Source organism: Erpetoichthys calabaricus, chromosome 11 (genome assembly GCF_900747795.2).
Source record: "Erpetoichthys calabaricus chromosome 11, fErpCal1.3, whole genome shotgun sequence".
Classification (NCBI taxonomy): Eukaryota; Metazoa; Chordata; class Cladistia; order Polypteriformes; family Polypteridae; genus Erpetoichthys; species Erpetoichthys calabaricus.
The window spans coordinates 18,618,020-18,638,268 of record NC_041404.2 but is presented as its reverse complement, the minus strand read 5'-3'; the positions used below and the strand labels follow the sequence as shown (position 1 = coordinate 18,638,268).

Genomic DNA, 20,249 nt, shown 5'->3' with positions numbered 1-20,249 from the left:
TTTGGGAGGTTGCAGGACATGTCTGTAGGAAGAGTTGAGAGACTTGGGTAAATAATTGTGTTTTTCTGCCAAGCCTAAGCATCTAGCTGTTAGTAGTAGACTGAAAAGATGGTGGTGCTAATGAGATCCTTTTTTATAGCCCTATAACTGCTTGGGATTTTGATGGGTGTTTTTTTTTTTAAACTGACCGTTACCTGTGTTCCGCTAGAAATATATATTTTTTTTGTTCTTGCTCTTGTTGCATTACCTTCAATAGTAATTTTTTAAAAGCCGATACAAACGTACATTACACCCACCATTGTTAATCTAAGTTAGACTATATAATTGAATATTTATTTTTAATTTCAATATTCAAATCTTATTTGTAGGCTAATTTGACACCCTTGTACAGAATGTTAACTTTCTGATGCTAAGGAAACTGTCCCTCATATTCCTGTGCATACCAGTCACTAGTTTACCATCAGTGAGACTGTTTAGTATTGGAGCATTGTGGCCATGTCATGTCTTAAACCAGCAAAGGTTGATGTTATGGTTTTCTTGACAAAACATCTGTGAAGACTACAGTGAATATTGAGAAGTACAGATGTCAGGGAAGCAAGTTGTATAGAAGGTTTCTGTTTGGAGTAATTTTAAGATTTATTTTGTTCTGAACTATATCCTGTAGGGAGAGGGGTTAAGAAGTTAAATGCTGGTTATATGTACATATTTTTGAATGTGCAATATTTTGTGCAGCATTTTGGTTCTGTTTCTTATATTTAGTGATCACTTTTTTGATAAGTTCTCTGTTGTTTGTCAAACAACATTGTTTAGCCGTATACCCCACTACAAATGGTTTTTCCAAATATAGTACCAGTCAAAGCTTTCTGTTCATCTACTCATAGAACTGTGTGACCCAAAAAGTTTCATCATTCAAAGCTATCTTATATTTTAGATTCTTAAAAGTACCACCCTTTGCCTTGACGGCAGCTTTGCATACTATTGGCTTTTCCTTCACTCTCATTCCAAATCATTACTGTTGGATTTTGGTTGGGTAATGTAGAGCCAAATGAAATACTGCAGCACTGTATTACTCCCCAAATAGTCCTAACATAGCTGGGAGATCTTTTGAGTCCTTGCCCTGTTGCAAACAAATGATGTTCAGAGTTAGTTCTAGTCACATGGAATAGCATGTTGATCCACAATATGATAGCCTTCCTGGTTAACGGTGTCCTTAATTCTAAATTAGTCAAAGATGTTGTCAACAGCAAATTACTGCCACACCATCGCACCTCCTCACCCATGCCATGTGATTTGGATTATTTTTGTTTTAAACCAGTAGTGGTTTCTTTGCAGCAATTCTTCATGAAGGAAAGCTGCATGCAGTGCCCTCTGAATAGCTGATGTTGAGATGTGTTTCCTGTTTGAACACCATGAAACACTTATTTCTGCTGCAGTCTCCGGTGTAGTTAAATGAGTATTTCTGAGGCTTATGACTTTAAGTTCATTAATTTCTACAGTAGAGGTAACTCTTGGTCTGCCTTTCATGTCACGAACATCAGTAGAACCAGTTTCATCATAACACATTACAGTTTTTGCAACTGCACTGGAAGAAACTTTTAAAGTTCTTAACTTCCAGTGACTGACCTTCATTTCTTAGATTAAAGATGAGTGGTTATAATGATGATGATATGATTTTGGCTTTATTTCCAAATATAAATTTTAATAAAGTGAAAACTATTTTTGGGGGAAGGATATTTCAAGTTTTTTTTTTTGTTAAAATAAAATCATACACTGGCATCAAGTTCATTATTTAATTTGTCTCAGAACCAAATTTCAAGTATTAAAGCATACTAAGCCTTTAGTTCAGAATATGTAAGATTATTGAAAATATTCATTCAGTTGTGTCCATACGTTTGATTTGGTGCAACATGTAGTTAGAATGGAATTTTACTAAAAAAAAAAAAAAAAAAAAAGTTTATTATCCCTGGCATAGATTGGATTTTACTTTATGAATATAGCACATTTCATTTTCGCAAATAGGCAAAGACTAAAAATGTAACTAAGTTTATAAGTGCAATAGGTCTTTGAATTTGAGGCTCTCAAATGTATTTAAACTGCACATTTAATTTTAGGAGAAGACTTCAAAAAATTCTGAAAACCATTCTCTTCCTCTTGCTACTTCAGAGAAGTCTAGAAGATCGAAGCTAGCATTTGAAGACAGGTGAGGTTAACATATTAAGCCACCCCTTTAACCTCACCCCCTCCCAAAAATGTGTATATGCGTGTGTATATACAGATATGTGTGTGTGTGTGTGTGTGTGTGTGTGTGTGTGTGTGTGTGTGTGCATGCATGCATGCATGTAGTCTCCTTCACAGTTATAGGCATATCTGGTAAAGATGAGTAAATAAGATTATACAGAAATCACCTTTGGTGAATTATCTTAATCTCACACTGAAAAAAGAGAGAAGTAAAACTTTTCAATGAAGTGAATTTATTCTGAGAACACATCTCCTGAAGAAATTAATTTTAACAAAACCACACATGACTTGACTTGTGGCACCCAAGCCTTTAATACTTTGTACAACCCTCCTTTGCCAATTAAACAGCAGAGTCTTCTCTTTTGGGCTGCAACTAATGATGATTTTGATAATCAATTGGCGATTGTTTTATTGATTAATCGATTATTTGGTTTAGTTTTTTTTAATTAAAAGTGTTTGAAATTGAACTTTTCACCAAATAGGTTTATATAACATTTTCAAAAATGTTTTCTTTAAAAAATGAATTACTTATAGATATTTTTTACAATTATAGGTTTTGTACAAATTTGTATAATTGAAAGTAAATAATTAATTTATAGAAATAAAATATTTAGTAGCACTTCTGGCTCTGATTGTACAATGAATACACAAGATTTCCTTAACAACATTTTTCAATAAATTAACTAAACTTGCAATATGGCTTATGTATTCAGAATCTTATTAAACCACACAAGTCAAAACATGTAATTTAAGTTAAAAGGTTGTTTTCAGTTTCTGTGAAAGAGACGGTTTACTGGCAAAGCATCATGTAAATTCTGACCACCACAGAAGAGTCTGTTGCACCTTTATGACTATATTTTTTTTTTTTTGTAATGCAGCACCATAATAGTGCTGAGTGACCACAAAATAAAAAAAAGGGGGGGGGGGGAGAAATCAAATATGGCAAGTGAAAATCTGTTTGCTAGCTACTAAAGACTTTTTTTTTTTTGCCTATCATAAAATTCTGTCACATGCTAGTGTTTTATTCACATTGTAGAGTGCTGGACTTTGAAACGAATTATTCCTCACTTCAAACAAAAAGTCATGTCTTTATGCCTAGCTTAGAAACTTTGTGTTCAAATATCTACATCTAATATTGCTGAAGTAACATTCAATTTACTGGGATGACGGTAAGCATTCCTCTTCCACAGAGCCTGTAATGGTATGTTTTCTAATGAAATGTTTGTGCATCTATGCATTTGAGTGGCAAAGCGTTCTCAGCCTGATAACATAATTAACTAAAAGATGAAAGTGATTGTTGCCAACGGTTTTAATAATCGATTATTATCGATTATGACGATTAGTTGTTGTAGCCCTACTTTTCTTATAACATCCAAACAGGTTAAAGAATACAGAGCAGGGAATCTGAAACCATTTCTATTTACAAGATTCTCTCCAGATCATCCAGGATCCTAGGCTTTCTTTTGTGCATTCTCATGTTCAGCTCACCCTACTAGTTTTCAATGGGGTTTAGGTTCAGGGACTGTCCCTGGCAGAAGCTTGATTTTTATGTTCCATTTTTGTTTTGTTTGGACATGTGTTTTGGATCACTGTCCTGCTGGAAGATTCACCAATGACCCAATTTGTTTCTTGGCGGAATCCGCCAGATTGAAATTTTAAAATCTCTCTTGATATTTCATTGAGTCCATGATACCATGTATCCCAACAAGGTTCTCCTGGCCTTTGGAGGAAAAACAGCACCACAACATCACAGAGCATGCATTATACTTGACAGTGGGGATTATGTTCTCTTTGGTATATCCATCTTTCATTTTGCGTCATACCCACCTGTAGTGTGTGTTTCCAAAATGCTCAGTTTACTTTTTGTTTGACCATAGAACATGGTTCCAATCAAAGTTCCAGCAGTGTTTAGCAAACTCCAGACACATTTGTGATTAAATAACAGGATAGGTTTTTTTCTGGCATTCCTTTCATATAATTTGTTGGCATTGAGGTAACGTCTGATTGTAGTTTTTGAGACTTGGTGACCCAAGGGTGCTGCTTTTTTTACGTATTTCTCCAGCAGTTATACTGTTTTTTTTTTTTTTTTTTTTTTTTTTTTTTTTTTTTTTTTTTTTATAATTTTATATAAATATATATAACCTCTTACTAACTTGCTCACAGTATGTCAGGGTAGAATAAATGTGGGATCTCTTCCAGGCAAGTTAGTAACAGTTCCAGTTGATGTGATCTTGTTAATTATTGCCCCAATTGTAGATATGAGTGTCTTCAGCCAATAGTCTTTTTTTTTTTTTTTTTTTAATGTAACAATTCCTTGACTTCTGAAGGTCATCCCTCTTTCTCATTTGAGTTTTGTTTTCTCTTATCTATCTGTTGTTGATGAATGAATAAGGGAATTTTGTTCTCTGTGCCCCTTTAAATTTATAAACAAGAGAAAGGAAGTCATGGATCACTCTTCAAAGGGTTTTTTTTTTACAAAATGTAAAACTTGAAAAACTTAGGTGCAAATGGGGGAAAATGCTTCAGTTACACTTTGTTCATAAGAATTATTATTTCTTGATGGATTATTTTTTCTCAGAATAAATTTTACATCAATTAAAGGTCAGGTTTTTCACCTTTACCAGCCTTGCCAATAACCGTGTATGTGTGCATGTATGCTTGGGTTTTTACCTCCCCTTGTCTGGAATGCTGTAAATTACAATCATACTTCTCTACCGTAATATGGAATTTAATTTGGTTTCTTTTTCTATGAAGCACATTTGATCCTAAATATGGTTTGATATAATATATAAAACACGATTAAAGTGAAAATATTTATTTTTACAGAGTATATTCTGCAGATCATTATTTGCAAGAAGCCAAGAAGCTGAAACATAATGCAGATGCTCTGGTAAGACAAAAGATTAATTCAAAATACTGGTTTTTTTTTTTTTGGTTTTTTTTTGATGCATTTTAATCCAGGTTTATTGTCAGATTAGTGGTTCGTCTCTTAAATTTAAATTTTGGATTACAGTTACATTAATTGTATGCTCTGTTTTAACATTTAGAATTTTAAAATGCGTTTATTACAACAGTATAAGAAGTAAGACTTGGTAAGATGTTCAGTGAATGTTGTATATGTGCATTTTTGAAATATGTTAAAGATAAGTTTTTTTTATTTAATGTATGTGCACATTATCGTTTGAACTGTAACAGGACCTTTATTGCTTATATTATTTTTTAAATGCAGGTTGACAGGTTTGATAAAGCGGTCTACTATTTGGATGCAGTAGTTTCTTTCATTGAATGTGGAAATGCACTTGAAAAAAGTGCCCAAGAAGCAAAGTCTCCTTTTCCAATGTATGCAGAAACAGTCGAACTTATCAAGTAAGATACTTTGATTAACAGTCTTTATTGGTATATTAAGGTAGTGACATGTTTTTGGTTGGTTGGTTAGCTAGCTCATGCAATTAAGGGTTGCACTATAAATTAGACAATATTATGAACCTATTAAAATAACATTAAAATGAGGTATTGAAAGAAAAATGGAGTAACATAAAGGTCTGCTCACTTAGTTTCACATTATTTCAAATATGGAATTCGGAAGAAAATAATTGAAATCCACTGAATTCTCACCTTTTGTTTAGATAAATATTGTGTATCTATACTGATAAAAGGCAAAGCCCTCACTGACTGACTGACTCATCACTAATTCTCCAACTTCCCGTGTAGGTGGAAGGCTGAAATTTGGCAGGCTCATTCCTTACAGCTTACTTAAAAAAGTTAGGCAGGTTTCATTTCGAAATTCAAACCGTAACGGTCATAACTGGAACCTCTTTTTTTGTCCATATACTGTAATGGACGGGGGCGGAGTCGCGTATTGCGTCCTCACGCCTCCTACGTAATCACGTGAAACGCCTTGGGGCCGATCTGGAAGAAGGTAGCGCAGCGCCTTAATTTAAACCATTCCATGTCTTGGTGGGTTTAATACTGTGTAAGCATACATATTAACACATGTGCAATTAAACGTGTGCATTTACAGGGTGATTTCTCAGGCTTAAAAGCTCGCCTTTTATTAAAAAAGTAAATGCAAACTGTTTTCATTCTGAAGGGCACAAACCACATTGGATTTTGTAATGATAGTTGATTAGTAAGGTCTATTAAGGGATACTTACAGAATGATTAGTAATGCCTGTGAATGCCGATGCAAGTAGGAGAATGGGCGTGAACTAAAGGACGAGTAGTAACTTGTACAGTAAATGTCTCTAAAGTCTGTCTATTAAAAAGTTATTATATCTTTCAATCCTGTGTATTGATTAAACTACGAACCTAACAAGATCACTACATGGTGTCAGAAGTGGCGGATTGGAAGAGGAATGTGAAGAAGAGGTTCAGCTTTTGAACGAGTCTCGTGTCTGTGAGTAACCTGAAAACGTGGTCAGAAAGCGCTAAGACGTTCTAGCAAAAGAGAAAAAAAAATATGGAAGGATTGCAGCCCCCACCAAATCTCCAGTTAAAGGGAAATGTAGCTGAAAATTGGAAAAGATTTAAACAGAGATTCGAGTTGTATCTTGCTGCGATTGAAGCAGATAGGAAAAGTGAAAAAATGAAAGCGTCTATGCTTCTACATGTAATTGGCGAAGAGGCGCTAGATGTGTATAACAATTTTCAGTTTGAAGAAGATGGAGACAATATGAAATTGAACAAAATAGTTGAAAAATTCGAAACGTATTGCAACCCAAAGCGCAATGTGACGTTTGAGCGGCACATGTTTTTTACATGTTTCCAGAAAAGCGGAGAAACAATAGACCAGTATGTGACGGAATTGCGTAATAGGAGCTGTTCTACGAAGAAACCTTCGAGACGTCAAAGCACCAATAACCTCTAATCAGAACACTAACACCAGCGAAACAAATATTAACGAGAAAACAAGTATAAATCAGGAAAGAACATCTCAACTGCAAACACAATTAACCAGAAGATCAAAACGTCAAGTAAAACCACCAGAACAACTCATTGAGACATGTTGAGGATTAAAGGAACATTTTCAATTAAGAAATGCTGAATTCCTTTAACAGTTGTGCTTTTTATACATAGTTTGAATGCTGGATGTATGCCTGAAATGTTCTGGATAGTTCAGTTGTTTGAAGTGATAAAGAATTAAACGTGTGCATTTACGGGGTGATTTCTCAGGCTTAAAAGCTCGCTTTTTATTAAAAAGGTAAATGCAAACTGTTTTCATTCTGAAGGGCACAAACCACGTTAGATTTCAGCCGTTAAACGCGCAAAAATGTCGGTACACCAGATAAATAAGGGCAACATATCAGTTGTATTGTATGCTTACAATACATATAGAAATGTGTTAATCGTTAACTAATAGTATCGGATGGTGTTTTTCGACTTGCGCCTTGATTTAAACGATTGCATGTCTTGGTGTGTTTGCGTAGCATATTATCAATATCTTTACACCTCTTTTTAAGACTTATTGACTGAAACGGGCTTTCACGAAAAAAGTTAGGGCTTTGCTACCGGATACAACCCTCCACAAGTTAAGGAAGTAAAAATAAAAGGTATATATTTCTGTTTTATTTAAACCTTTTAAGTTCGTATGCATAGCTCCATTTGGCTGTTTATTTTTTTTTTTTTCTTCAGTAATATTTAATCTCCTTAAAGAAAAACAACATATACATTTTACTTTTTTTGTATCTCTTTAGTAATATTTTAGTGTAAAAGGATAACCAGTATTTAAACCTTTTATGTTACTTTATAAAGTTATTTTACACAATGTTGAAAAATTAATCAGAAAGCTACATATTTTGGCAGCTGCTGCTTTAATTTTCAATGAAATGAAAAAAGCTCTCCAAGAGAAAACCTCAATGAAGAAGAAACAGTTTGCACTATCTAAAAAGGAGAAACCCTCATTTATAAAGGTTTGCTACAGATGACTTAACTGAAAATAAATGAATAGTTCCTATGTGTATAATACATATTTATCTATTTGACTTATGCCTTTATTCCAGCAACTTGCAACATGTGAGGCACAATTTGTTACATTACTTTTGTTTTTTGCAGCACAGGCAGGTGAAGTGACTTCCTCAGGGTCACACAGTGGTGTCAGTACCAGGATTTGAACTGACAAGCTCCGGGTTTGCTGAAAAAAAATGAAAACGGGCAAATGGGGCTATGCATACAAATGTCCATCCATCCATTATCCAACCCGCTATATCCTAAATACAGGAGCCAATCCCTGCCAACACAGGGCACAAGGCAGGAAACAAACCCCGGGCAAGGTGCCAGCCCACCGCAGGGCGCACACACCAGGGACAATTTAGAATCGCCAATGCACCTAACCTGCATGTCTTTGGACTGTGGGAGGAAACCGGAGTACCCGGAGGAAACCCAGACAGACACAGGGAGAACATTCAAACTCCACGCAGGGAAGCGAACCCGGGTCTCCTAACTGGCACCTTTCACTGCGCCACCATGCCGCCCGCATACAAACTTAAAAAGTTTAAATAAAACAGAAATATATACCTTTATTTTTACTTCCTTAACTTGTGGAGGGTGTATCCTGTAGCAAAGCCCTAAGTTTTTTCATGAAAGCCCCTTTCAGTCAATAAGCCTTAAAAACAGGTGTAAAGCTAAACTTGCAGCACCGCTATTCAATTACACTTGCCTAACGCCTCTCCTAAGGGGACATACTGTGGGATCTGGGCATCAGTCAAAGCACCAATCACAGGCCCGATTAGAAAGCGGGAAGCTGTGATTTGTCGTCTCCCTCCCATGTAACAATTACAGCCCGTGTTACAACGCACTGTGTATGTATGTGTATATGTATATATGTATGTGTGTATATGTATGTGTATATATGTTGATATATGTGTGTGTGTGTGTGTGTGTGTATATATATATATATATATATATATATATATATATATATATATATATATATATATATATATATATAAAATAAATAAATAATATGGATGTGTATATTTATATGTATATATATGTTTACATAACCTCTTTACCACACTACTTCTCCGCTGCGAAGCGTGGGTATTTTGCTAGTTTATTTATAAATGACTGGTGGTCAATGTCTAAATTCAGACCTCAGTTTTATATTGCAACTTTGTGCCTGCTTCAATGGCACATGCTTGAAATGTATCTGTTCTTCTTACAGTATGGCAGCAGAAGCCAATCTCCTTTTTTGAAATATTGAGTGACTGATCCTTTCTCCAGTATACATTGGGGTCTTTAAAAGGAAGACTTTAAAATATTTTATAAATTGTAGAGATGCTCAGTCTTCAAGACTGATTAATAATTTTACTGGAATAGAACAAGGTGGAATGTGAGGAAAATTGGAAAGGTTCTGTTTAGCAAAGTTTCTAGCTTGAAAGTAGTGGGGGAATTTGTGTTGAAGAGAAGTTGTATTTGAAGCGTAATTGTTTGTAGGATGCAAAGACACCATCTATGAAAAAGTTTAACTGTTTTAATCCTGGACATTTTCCAGACATTGAATCGTGTATATGGTTGAGACAGTGGAAAAAGGTGGTTATGTAGAGGTACAACAGAGAAGAACTTTTCTGCCTTAAATGATTGGTTGTTTTGAACAGTATCATACTGCATAGTATTCATACATTCTCAGATTTTTTATTTGAATGTTTTGCACAGTTTGAGCTGATAAACAAGCTAACTTTTCTGTAAGTAAATTCAGCCTCAAGTTCAATTATTTCTTTGGACAATGAGAGTAATGGTTGTCTCACTGCCATGAACTCTGGCCATAGATTGTCTGATGCCTCTTAAGAATCACAACAATGGAGCATATCCAGACAACATTAAGAGCAAGGTAGGTGCCAACTTGGAGTGGTGTTTCCTTCAGTTGAAGAAAAAAATAGATCCATTCATGTGAGGATAGTTCACAAATGACTATTAATGTAACCTGCATGCTGAGGAAAATGGTTTTCATCGTTCTAAGGTGCTGTCGCACTACACAGTTTTTTCAGCAGTTACAGACTTAGACTTGCTAAGACTTAGGAAATGAAGTCCGTTGCACCACTGTCTACTGACATCCGGTTGTGTGGTTTGATATCCCCAGTGACTTTAACCAGTCTGAGACTCCCATCAACTTATCAGAAAAGTTTGAGGTTTTGTTAAGTTTCAGGAGCCTGACCCTTGTCTTTGCAAGAGAAGACCGCAAGTAAGAACTCACCCAGCAGTACTATGCATAGAATGCATCCACAAGAAGCAAGAAACTGTAGAGGAAGGAGGAATAAAATATTTCAGAGTCTGAAAAGAGGCAAGCCCAGTTTCATTAAACAAATCGCAGAGTGTGCAGATACCACTAAAAGCCCAAAGTGGGAAAGAGATGGGTCGCCCACCAATGTAGAGAGAGCTATTGTAAAACAATGGTGTGAGGGAGTGCCAGTGTGGTGCGGAACCAAGGTGCTTTTCCACTTCATGCCAAACATGCAAAGCATAATTTATGAGAGGATTTTATTTGTCTGCTCCCTTATTTGTTTAAAATCTAATAAATAGTAGATGATGCAGAGTATGCGGGGAAATTAGATTTGTTGCTGTAAATAGCCAAGATGGTGGGGGAAAGTGGTGGGTTCAGCCATAGGGATAATGGGCAAAGAACATATGCCCAGTGATGCATTTCAATATCTGGTAGGGAGATACCTCTGTCCATCCTGGATCTAATCAAAAAGGAGTGTTTGATAGCAGGTCTTTTGCCACTCCATAGAAAGGAGCTGATACCTGGATCTGACCTGGATCCCAAAAAAAGAAGAAAGGTGGGGAGCTTTGAGCTGCCAATGTTTAAACGGGATAGTATTTTAATGATTGCCAAATGAGAGAGAGAGAGAGGTTGTTCCAGGAGTACATTGATTATTTTACTTCATTAAACACTGTGTGGAAGTTTGGCCGTTCAATATCAGTAATGGTGATTCCTAAGTATTTGAAAGAGAAAGAAGGCTTGATTTATGGGGAGTAGCGCAGATTTACTCCAGATGATTTTGTAGCCTGATAAATATTGGTATTTGCGAATGAATGTTAAAATGCGAGGAATGTGGTTTTCTAGGAACAGCAGAATGTCATCAGCATATATAGACGGTGTACCAGAATTCATGCATCTTCATGCATTCATTTGCATCTTCATGCTTACAAAGTTCAATTGAGTCAAGAACTGAAGCCTACTGACCACGCACAGTGAAGAGAGTTTGTTGAATGGATTTTGGACCAACAGCCAAGTGAATGCTGATTTTTTTCGAACAAAATCATCTTCATCGATGAGGCTCATTTTCATCTTGATGGCTTTGTTAATCGTAAAAATTGTTGAATTTGGGGTTCAGAAAATCCACGAGTGATTGTTGAGTAACAAATGCATCCACAACATGTCACTGTTTGGTGCGGATTCTGGGCTGGAGGCATCATCGGACCATTCTCCTTCGAAAATGCGGCTGGTCAGGCAATAACAGTTAATGGTGCTCACTATCGCGACATGATAATCCAGCTTTTTGTGCCTAAATTGCAAGATATGGATGTGGACGACATGTGGTTTCAACAAGACGGTGCCACATGCCATACAGCCCGAGAAACAATTCAATTACAGCATGAGTCATTTCCTGGTCGTGTAATTTCCCATTTTGGTGATCAGAATTGGCCACCCAGATCATGCGAATTAACGCCGTTGGACTTTTTTCTTTGGGGTTTTTTGAAGTCTAAGGTTTATGCCATCAAGCCCATGACCACCCACGCCTTGAAGGAGGAAATTGAGAGCTGTATCAACGAAATTCAGCCACATTTATGCAAAACGGTCATGGAAAATTTCGACAAAAGAGTGCGTATGTGTCAGCAAAGCCGTGGAGGCCATTTACCCGATATGCTATTCCATACATAACCCTATACTGTATACTTTATGAATCAATTAAAAATTTACAATTTTTAATTAAAAACCTGTGTTCTCTATCAAAGTTACTTCTTGCGTGAATTTTGGGACACCCTTTTTGACGGCTAAAGCCTCAAGCAAGGTAATGAAAAGCAGTGGTGATAACTGACAGGCCAGCCTAGCGCCCCTAAACACAGGAAAGGAGCATGACAGATCTGAATTTGTTAAAACAGAAGCTGTAGGGCAGCTGTGCGCAACCTGCGGCCGTGGGCAAGGACTTTGGCGGCCGTGGACGTGTATATTAAAGTGTACGTAATGGCGGCCGTGCAGGTGTAGGGTCTCTGGACTCCAGCGAGTAAGGGGTCTCAACGCCGCGGAATCTTTGTCGGCCGGGTCGGTATGGTGACGCCGAAAGCCGATTTGCTTACTTGAATATTAAGTTCGGTTGAAATGGGCTGACACCCAGGAGTACATGTGAAGTCACGTGACTAGCGGCTAGCCAATATGGAACTGAGAAGGAAATGGGAGTGTACGCCTGTACGGCCTTGTGGCTAAGTCCATACACTGCCTATCGCCATTAGCAAACGGTCATCATATGTGCGAAGCAGCGTTTTCCAGAATGAAATATCTGAAAAACAAGTACCGAACCCGATTGGTAGACAGCAATCTAGAGTCTGGAATACGGCTAATGGTCTCCAGCGAGTCCCCTGACTTTGCAAGTCTGTCTGCAAACATGCAAGAGCAAGGAAGCCATTAATGGCGATGTTTTCCAAACTTCCTGAAACAATTGCTGTAAAGGTTTTTTGTCCTATATGACGTTTCGTAGACATTTTTTTACATATGTAGACCAGTAAATTGAATATTGTCAGATATATCATACTCTGTTTTAATGTGTAATCTGTAAATTTTTACATAAATCATAAAACATTATTAAGTTTACTTGGACTTACTGGCGGCCGTTATTAAAGTAAAAAGTCTGTAGTGCGGCCGTTATTAAAGTAAAAAGTCTGTAGTGCGGCCGTCAATAGCGGAAAGGTTGCGCATGCCTGCTGTAGGGCATGTATAACTACTTAATCACATTGGTAAATACAGTATCAAGCCCTGTTTTACTCCTGAGTCTCCACTAAAATTTTCAGTACATCCTGTCATAGGCCTTTTCAGCATCAAGTGAGACGAGTCCGACCGGGGCCAAACATGAAGGTGCCACACATAAAATGTGCAGAAGCTGGTGTATGCTGTCTGCTGCATAACGAGACACCACAAAGACGAACTGGTCAGAATGAATCCGTTTCAGAGTCACGCATTTGAGCCAGAACTTTGGCTAATAGCTTAGCGTCTAAGTTCATGAGTGACAGTGGACGATAGCTATAGCATAATAAGATCTTTGTCTTGTTTAGGGAGCAATATAATGGAAGAATTTATATTGGAGTTTAGATTAGTTGAGGAGAGAGATGTTAATCATTTGAAACCGTGACCTTGATTCTTGTGGCCAAAATGCTGAATATACTTCAGGCTGTATACCATCAGGACCTGTTGTTTTTTGCAAGAGAGTTTAAAGCGGTTTTGATTTCTTCTCTTGAGACCAGGGCTGCCAAATGGACCACATCAGTTTGTCTGTGTTCTGGCAAATCATTAGATTTGAAAAAAACATCCATTGCCTCTGCTGATGGGTGTTCACCAGAAGTGAAAATTTATGAATAAAAGGCAAGTTAAAGTCTTAATTTCTGTTGGTTGGTTAGTGATATTACCAGATTTCAGTTTAATTTGGGCTATATAGGCTAATGAGTCACACCTGCGTAATCTACAGTAAGTGCTATCAACTTGCTCAGTTTAGCACCACACAGATAGTAACAGGTGCGTGTGCGATGAGTTTTAAATTTTGCGTGTCTCTTAAGAAAGGTCATTTAACTCAGCTCTGGTTTGTGTAATTTTTAGCTTATGTGCTGGATCAGAGATATGCAGATGTGCATTCTCCAGATTATTCAAACGATTCTCCAGATTAATATTCCTGAGTGCCGTACGGGCTATATTGGATGCAAAGCCAACATTCGGGTCTTGGATATGCCCTTTAATAGCCAGCCAAACATAAGTAGGGTCCTGAACAGAGTCTTTGTTCAGTGCTATAAATTCCTCAAGTTTAGTGGAGGTTTGTTCAATAAACTCTGCATTTTAAAGTAGAGAAGTATTAAAGCACCAGCAGGGTGGCTTGGAGGATAGATGGAGATAAAACTTTAAATTTACCCAGTGGTGGTTGTACAAAGAAGACGAAGATAGAGATGCATTCATTGTGTGAGGAGCAAGAAATTTTGAAATTAACATATAATCCATTCTGGAGAAAGACTTGAAATGAGGGGAAAAGAAAGATAATTCTTTAGCTGAGGGATTTAATAACCTAAAGGAGTGTGCAAGGTTTAGATCTGAAATAAGTTTAGCAAGCGCTCATGAAGATGGGGGAATGTGCTGTGTAATCAGAGAAGGTCATTAACAACATAAAAGCTGAAGTTGATTAACAACCCCCTCTGCTACTTAACTGACCAGATCAGTATCCCAGAAGTTTCAGTGACTTGATGCTATACACAATTTACATAACATTTCTATTATTATTAAAGTTATTAAGCAGTTCGCATACGTTTGCAATCTGAGATTTTTCTTCTTTTTTTGCATATAACAAAGACATATGCTTTACATTTGCCAATCCAACAGATTGCACATCACAAACATTACCACTGCAATCTTTTTTTCGTGTCTGCCGTTTCTATAGGAGGGTGACAATGAGTTAAATTCCAATGGATGTTTTTCAAATGTTGACAAGCAATAAGCAAAAGGAATCAATGAAAACCACAGAAAACAAAAACAGCAAAAAAAAAACAGTACGAGGAGAGTTCGAAGAAAGAGATTTTTTTTACAATGTTTCTGTTTGGGGATCGTTGTGCAAACGTGCACAACTGAGCTGCGACCACAGATCTAACTGCTCTGTGGATGATTCGTTCAAGCATTTCAAGGTCACTACGTTGTAATGAAAGCATCTGTTGAATGTACTTCGTAGTAATGTGATTTCTACAGACTCATGTCATATGGGGAAACTGTCGGGACCATAAAAATACTTCGAGGTGAGAGACTATTACAACAGTCTCTCTTCTCCCTCTGCACCGGTGCAAAGCCCCGCCCGCCAAGCGTTCGGAAAAGTCTGAGTGAGTCGCCGTTGCTGGCAGTTCTCTCGCGGCCCGGCTGTCAGACGGCTGCGGACCGGTAGTGGGCCGCGGACCGGAGGTTGGGGACCCCTGCTCTAGGTGACGAGATCAATACCCATAGTTGTCAAATTTGGCTTCACTTACATCACACAGCTTCATGTTGGATCATCAGCTTTTCATGATATTTTTTTAATACTGTAAAAGTGAGAGTCAAGTAAAGAAAAAATGGGCAAATAAACTCTTAACAATAGCACAAAACAATTGATAAATTGGAGAGAAAAAAATACTGAGCAAGACTTGAACACACAGTGGTTTGGGGCATGGTTTGTGAATGAATCCATCCCTTTTTGTAAGGGATTGTGCAAAGGTTTCTTCTTGTCTTTAGCCTTTATTGAAAAAAAAAATAAAGCAAAATATTAAATTAAAATTATAAGTATATAATGAAAAGATCTTTTAATAAAAAAAAAAATTCTCCCCATCTTCTTCTTGTTCCTTATAGATATACTATGAAGTTAAAGAGTCACATGGCTCCTGATGCTACATCTGCTGACAAACGGCTGGCTGTGCTATGGTAAGTCATTGTTTAGGCCTTAAGAGATATTTACACTTTCAAATAGTTTTTGGTTCATATTTTGAAAAATTGTTGGTGTTAAAATTTAGATTATGCAGTTTTTAGTGCTTTTAGTTTGTTTTAGTATAATTTCATTGTTCAGAGAAAATTTTATAGTTGTAAACTATGGCTTTCATTCAACTATGAATGAAATAAAACAGACTATTGCTACCTTTGCGTAAGATTAATACATTTTGCATCTGCTATAAAGGATTTAGCTGAGTGTTTTACTGTTAAATTCGAAGTATTAACTGTATATAGATGTGTTCTTCCCTGAAAAAAATGCAGAGTGATTGAAAAAAATTTTTTTTTTTGGCAAGTGGGAGTATATTAGGTTTAGTATATAACACCTGGAAAATACACTCCCCGACACAAATCAAGTATATGGATCTATTTTTTTTAATACTACTTCAACCTTTTAATTTGGGGAAAGATCTTCAGAAAATGGGTAAATAGATGCATTATATAGTAGCTAATCTTTGGCTGTTTACAATATCAGCACTGTAAGACATCCTTTTTAGGCTTTGGCTCATAATTTGCCATTCTATGATTTTTTTTTTTTTTTTTTTTTTTTTTTCAGTCTTAGATGTCAATCTCTTCTCTACTTGAGACTGTTTAAGCTAAGGAAAGAGAGTGCACTGAAATATTCCAAAACACTAACTGAACACTTGAAAGTAAGTTTATATGCAAATTTGGTCCTTTGAGAATGATGGATTTTATGAAAAGTTGAAGAAAATCATTAAACTGCAAAATAAAATAATTGCAAAAATAGTCTATGTTCACTTTATAAAATTTTTGTAAGACAACTTTAGTTTTAAGTCTAAATGGACCCCTGTACCACCTTGTGGTTCTACCTTTTGTCAGTTTCAGGCATTACATATACAGGTATAATACCTCTTACAATGCTTTATGTCGGTATGTTCATATACAATATGAAAAATATCTAGTGCTGTCATGCCTGTCTGTGCACATAAAACAAATAACCTTTCCTTTTTGTTAGTTTTATTTGATCCAAAACTTTATTTGGTGGTCCGTTTGTACACTTTTTATGGTACGTCCCTTTTAAATCATCCAGCAGTAGTCTGTGATCATAGTGATGTTCCCGGTGCCTTCTTTCTACATCCTTGTTTTACCCTTTTTGTTCACCACTTCCAAGATTTTTAGGGAGAAATTCTAAATGCAAATCCAAAATGTGAACATTGAGTCATTTTGCAATCCAATTCTTTAAACGTAACTATTAAATTTTTCACAATTTGTTTAGAATTTTGTTTACCTAAAAACTTACAAATAACTGCTTTCAATGACACTCAAGCCTCTCGTTCCAGGTCAATTTCTGTATCAGATATCAGTTTTCTATTATCAGGTCTGGCAAAAATGCCCTTTTTCAATTTAGCCTCACATAAACCAGAAAAACTTCATCACAAATGCGTAGAATAGATGTCGCCCAATTTAATATGAAGTGGTGGTAGCAGCACTTCATCTGGCTCCACCAAGCCTGGTCTGATGATGCTTTTTTCTATGTGACTATCCCTTCTAAACCTGATGTAAATTCCTGGCTCTGCTGTCCCACTCACAGAGAAAACATGGGTGTTTTATATGTCTTGACTACTGACCCAGTAAGATGCACAGAAAATTCCAGCTATATTCTTACCTTATTATTGAATAAAATAACCATTTCGCTCTAAACATGGATATTAATGTTAAAGTCAAACAACTTAGCATTAAAATAAGTCATTGATATTTAATAAGATTGCAGAAACAATAAAAAAAACTGATAGCAAATAAAATGTTCCATGATGGACAAAAATAGTTTTAATTTTTGAATTCAGTGGCCAAAAATATATATTTCTATATACCTGTTATGGATTGGTTTACTGTTCCAAATTTAGCTTGAAAGAAATTAGTGAATCTTGTGTATTTTGTTTACTTTCCTCTTTAATCATCTGACATTTGGAATGCTCCAAATTTCAAAACTGCATACCAAGTTCCCGAACACACCTGAATATATTATTTCATCATTTTCTCACTTATTTTTTTACATTTTTCATTACGCATTCGTTTTATACTGTTTGTCAGTGACTGTTTAGTTCAAATAAATTCCCTTTTCCTTAGCTGTATGACTTCCCCTTGAATTTACTGGTGTATTTAAATGTTTCATTTCTTTTCAGGTGCCTCTGTTAAATACTTAACGTGTATTTATTTGGTTTAATGTATAAGCCTGTAGATGACTTGTGCATTATCATGGTTTCCTTTCATTAGTACTGTCTTAAAGTTAATGGTATTGTGCAAAGAACCACTAATGTTTATATAACTTGAAAACTAATGATGCCAAATATAAAGAATGTAATTTGGTCATTTTTTTAATATAAAATGTGGTAGTTTAAGTTAGAAATGCTAAATGAGCAATTATATCTGTTGTACTCTTTAGAATTCCTACAGTAATAACCAAGCTCCATCACCTGGAATGGGCAGGTAAATATTCTCCTGTTATTAATAAATGTGCTTGTCTGATAAAGAAAATGTTTTTTGCAGAGCTTCATATTTCATTAGTATGTTGATAAAATCTAAACAGCTATACACAGTATCTGGAGTTGGTTCCTGTCTTGTCTGCTGTTGTCTTGTGACCTTTTATTGGAACATTTGGCTTAAAAAAAATGCAATGAAGGAACAGCAAACCTTCACATATCAGGCAGGAGTTTGATAGTTTGAGGTTTTATCTGCATCATGAAGCCTTCGTCTTTTTATCTAGTAAATTCTTTCATAGTTGTCTATTGCACCCATGTTTTATAAGGAAATGATAAATATGACTTTTTATAAACATTTCTTATAATGTTGTCTCCTTAATTCAAATTTGCAAAATATTTTATTTTTGTCATTTTAATAACAATTACAATGTAAAACTCTTTAATGGCTGTTCTGAAAACATTTCTTTATTCTTATAAATCAGCAAAGCAGTTGGTATGCCTTCCCCAGTGTCACCCAAGTTATCCCCAGGTAGTGCTGGAAACTACTCATCAGGGGCCTCAAATACCACAGGAGGTGCTTCTTCTGTCACCATTCCACAGAGGATTCACCAGATGGCAGCCAGTTACGTTCAGGTCACTTCCAACTTCTTATATGCTACAGAAGTGTGGGACCAAGCTGAGCAAGTGGCAAAGGAGCAGAAAGGTAATAATAATGTTAATGTCTTAAATGGCATTTCTTCATCATAGTATTGAGATTAAAATGGCAAAAAGTTCCCATTGAGGCCTTATATTAATATTGTCTAGGTTATATATTGTCTAATGTTACAGTATTTTTACTTCTTTTCAATGTGTTTGTGAACATTTACCAAAGTACTGTGTGAGGTTATTTTAGTTTCATCTTTTTAGTTGAGTATTTATCCCTATACTGTTTTCTCTTGTCATTTTATCATGTTTTTAGTTTTATGAAATTTTGAACATTTGTTTTTACTTTTTAATTTGGGTGATTTTTTCCCTCTGTTTTTTCATTTAGTTTTTGCTTTGACTTTAAAAGTATTTGCTTAAGTTTAACAAAATCTATGTTGCGCCTAGCATGCATAACAAAGGAAATATAGCCCATAAAACACTCAGTAAGGCTGTCTTTGCTTCAGCCATCAATACAGAGAGTAAGCTTCTGAATGTTTTATAAAAAAAAACTAGGGGGCCTTGTCCCCCTGCTCACTAACCACCAGGGGCAGGTGCTGGGCACCCGTTATCTTGCGGCTGAGTAGTTCGAAGGGCGTTGTTACACCCCTCTGTTAGAGAAAGCAATTGTATTTTAAGTGTTGGTATATAGAAGAATATGTGGGGCACGGAAGGAAGGCAATTTGGTCTTTAGTTGTTATAGACAGAAAATCGGTTGAGTATTTTACTACAACGGTCTATTTTAAATACCAATGAATATTAAAACGTAGTAAAAAAGTAAAATGTAATAAAGTAAACTGAATTACATTAATGCCTCGTCAAAAACAATATTATTAATTCTCTTATTCTATAAACGTTGCTTTTTTGCATTTCTGTTCGCATGATGTTTGGGATATTTTTCTCTTTATTGGACAATTCTTTGTTCTTGATTTTTATTACACTTTTTTTTTTTTTTCCTTTTTTGACATTCATTATCAGATCTTGCCACTCTGTCTTGTCGCGATCTAAAATTTGACGTTCTTGAACAGGTAATTTGCTTTTCTGCCTTGCCATTGTAACAGACAGTGTTGAAGGGCAAGTTAGCACTGAGAGTGTCACGGGGTGGTACAAAGAGATGATGTGCGCAGTAGGAGTAATGATTGGGTGAGTTACGTGGAGCGGAGTGGTCAAGGCTGAATAACGTGGCTGAGACAGAA

At 36.1% G+C, this 20,249-nt stretch overlaps 1 protein-coding gene across 9 annotated transcripts in view; it reads left to right on the top strand.

Annotated features, from left to right (window-relative positions):
• aff4 (AF4/FMR2 family, member 4) overlaps nt 1–20,249 on the top strand; it is a 116,198-nt gene that overhangs the window by 88,863 nt on the left and 7,086 nt on the right. For all 9 annotated transcript variants that reach the window (XM_028812761.2, XM_051933976.1, XM_028812759.2 and 6 more), the window contains 7 exons: nt 2,112–2,200; nt 5,065–5,128; nt 5,468–5,604; nt 15,797–15,868; nt 16,488–16,581; nt 18,336–18,379; nt 18,855–19,075. In XM_028812761.2, the coding sequence (XP_028668594.1) occupies nt 2,112–2,200; nt 5,065–5,128; nt 5,468–5,604; nt 15,797–15,868; nt 16,488–16,581; nt 18,336–18,379; nt 18,855–19,075 (721 nt within the window). The remainder of the gene's footprint in view (nt 1–2,111; nt 2,201–5,064; nt 5,129–5,467; nt 5,605–15,796; nt 15,869–16,487; nt 16,582–18,335; nt 18,380–18,854; nt 19,076–20,249) is intronic.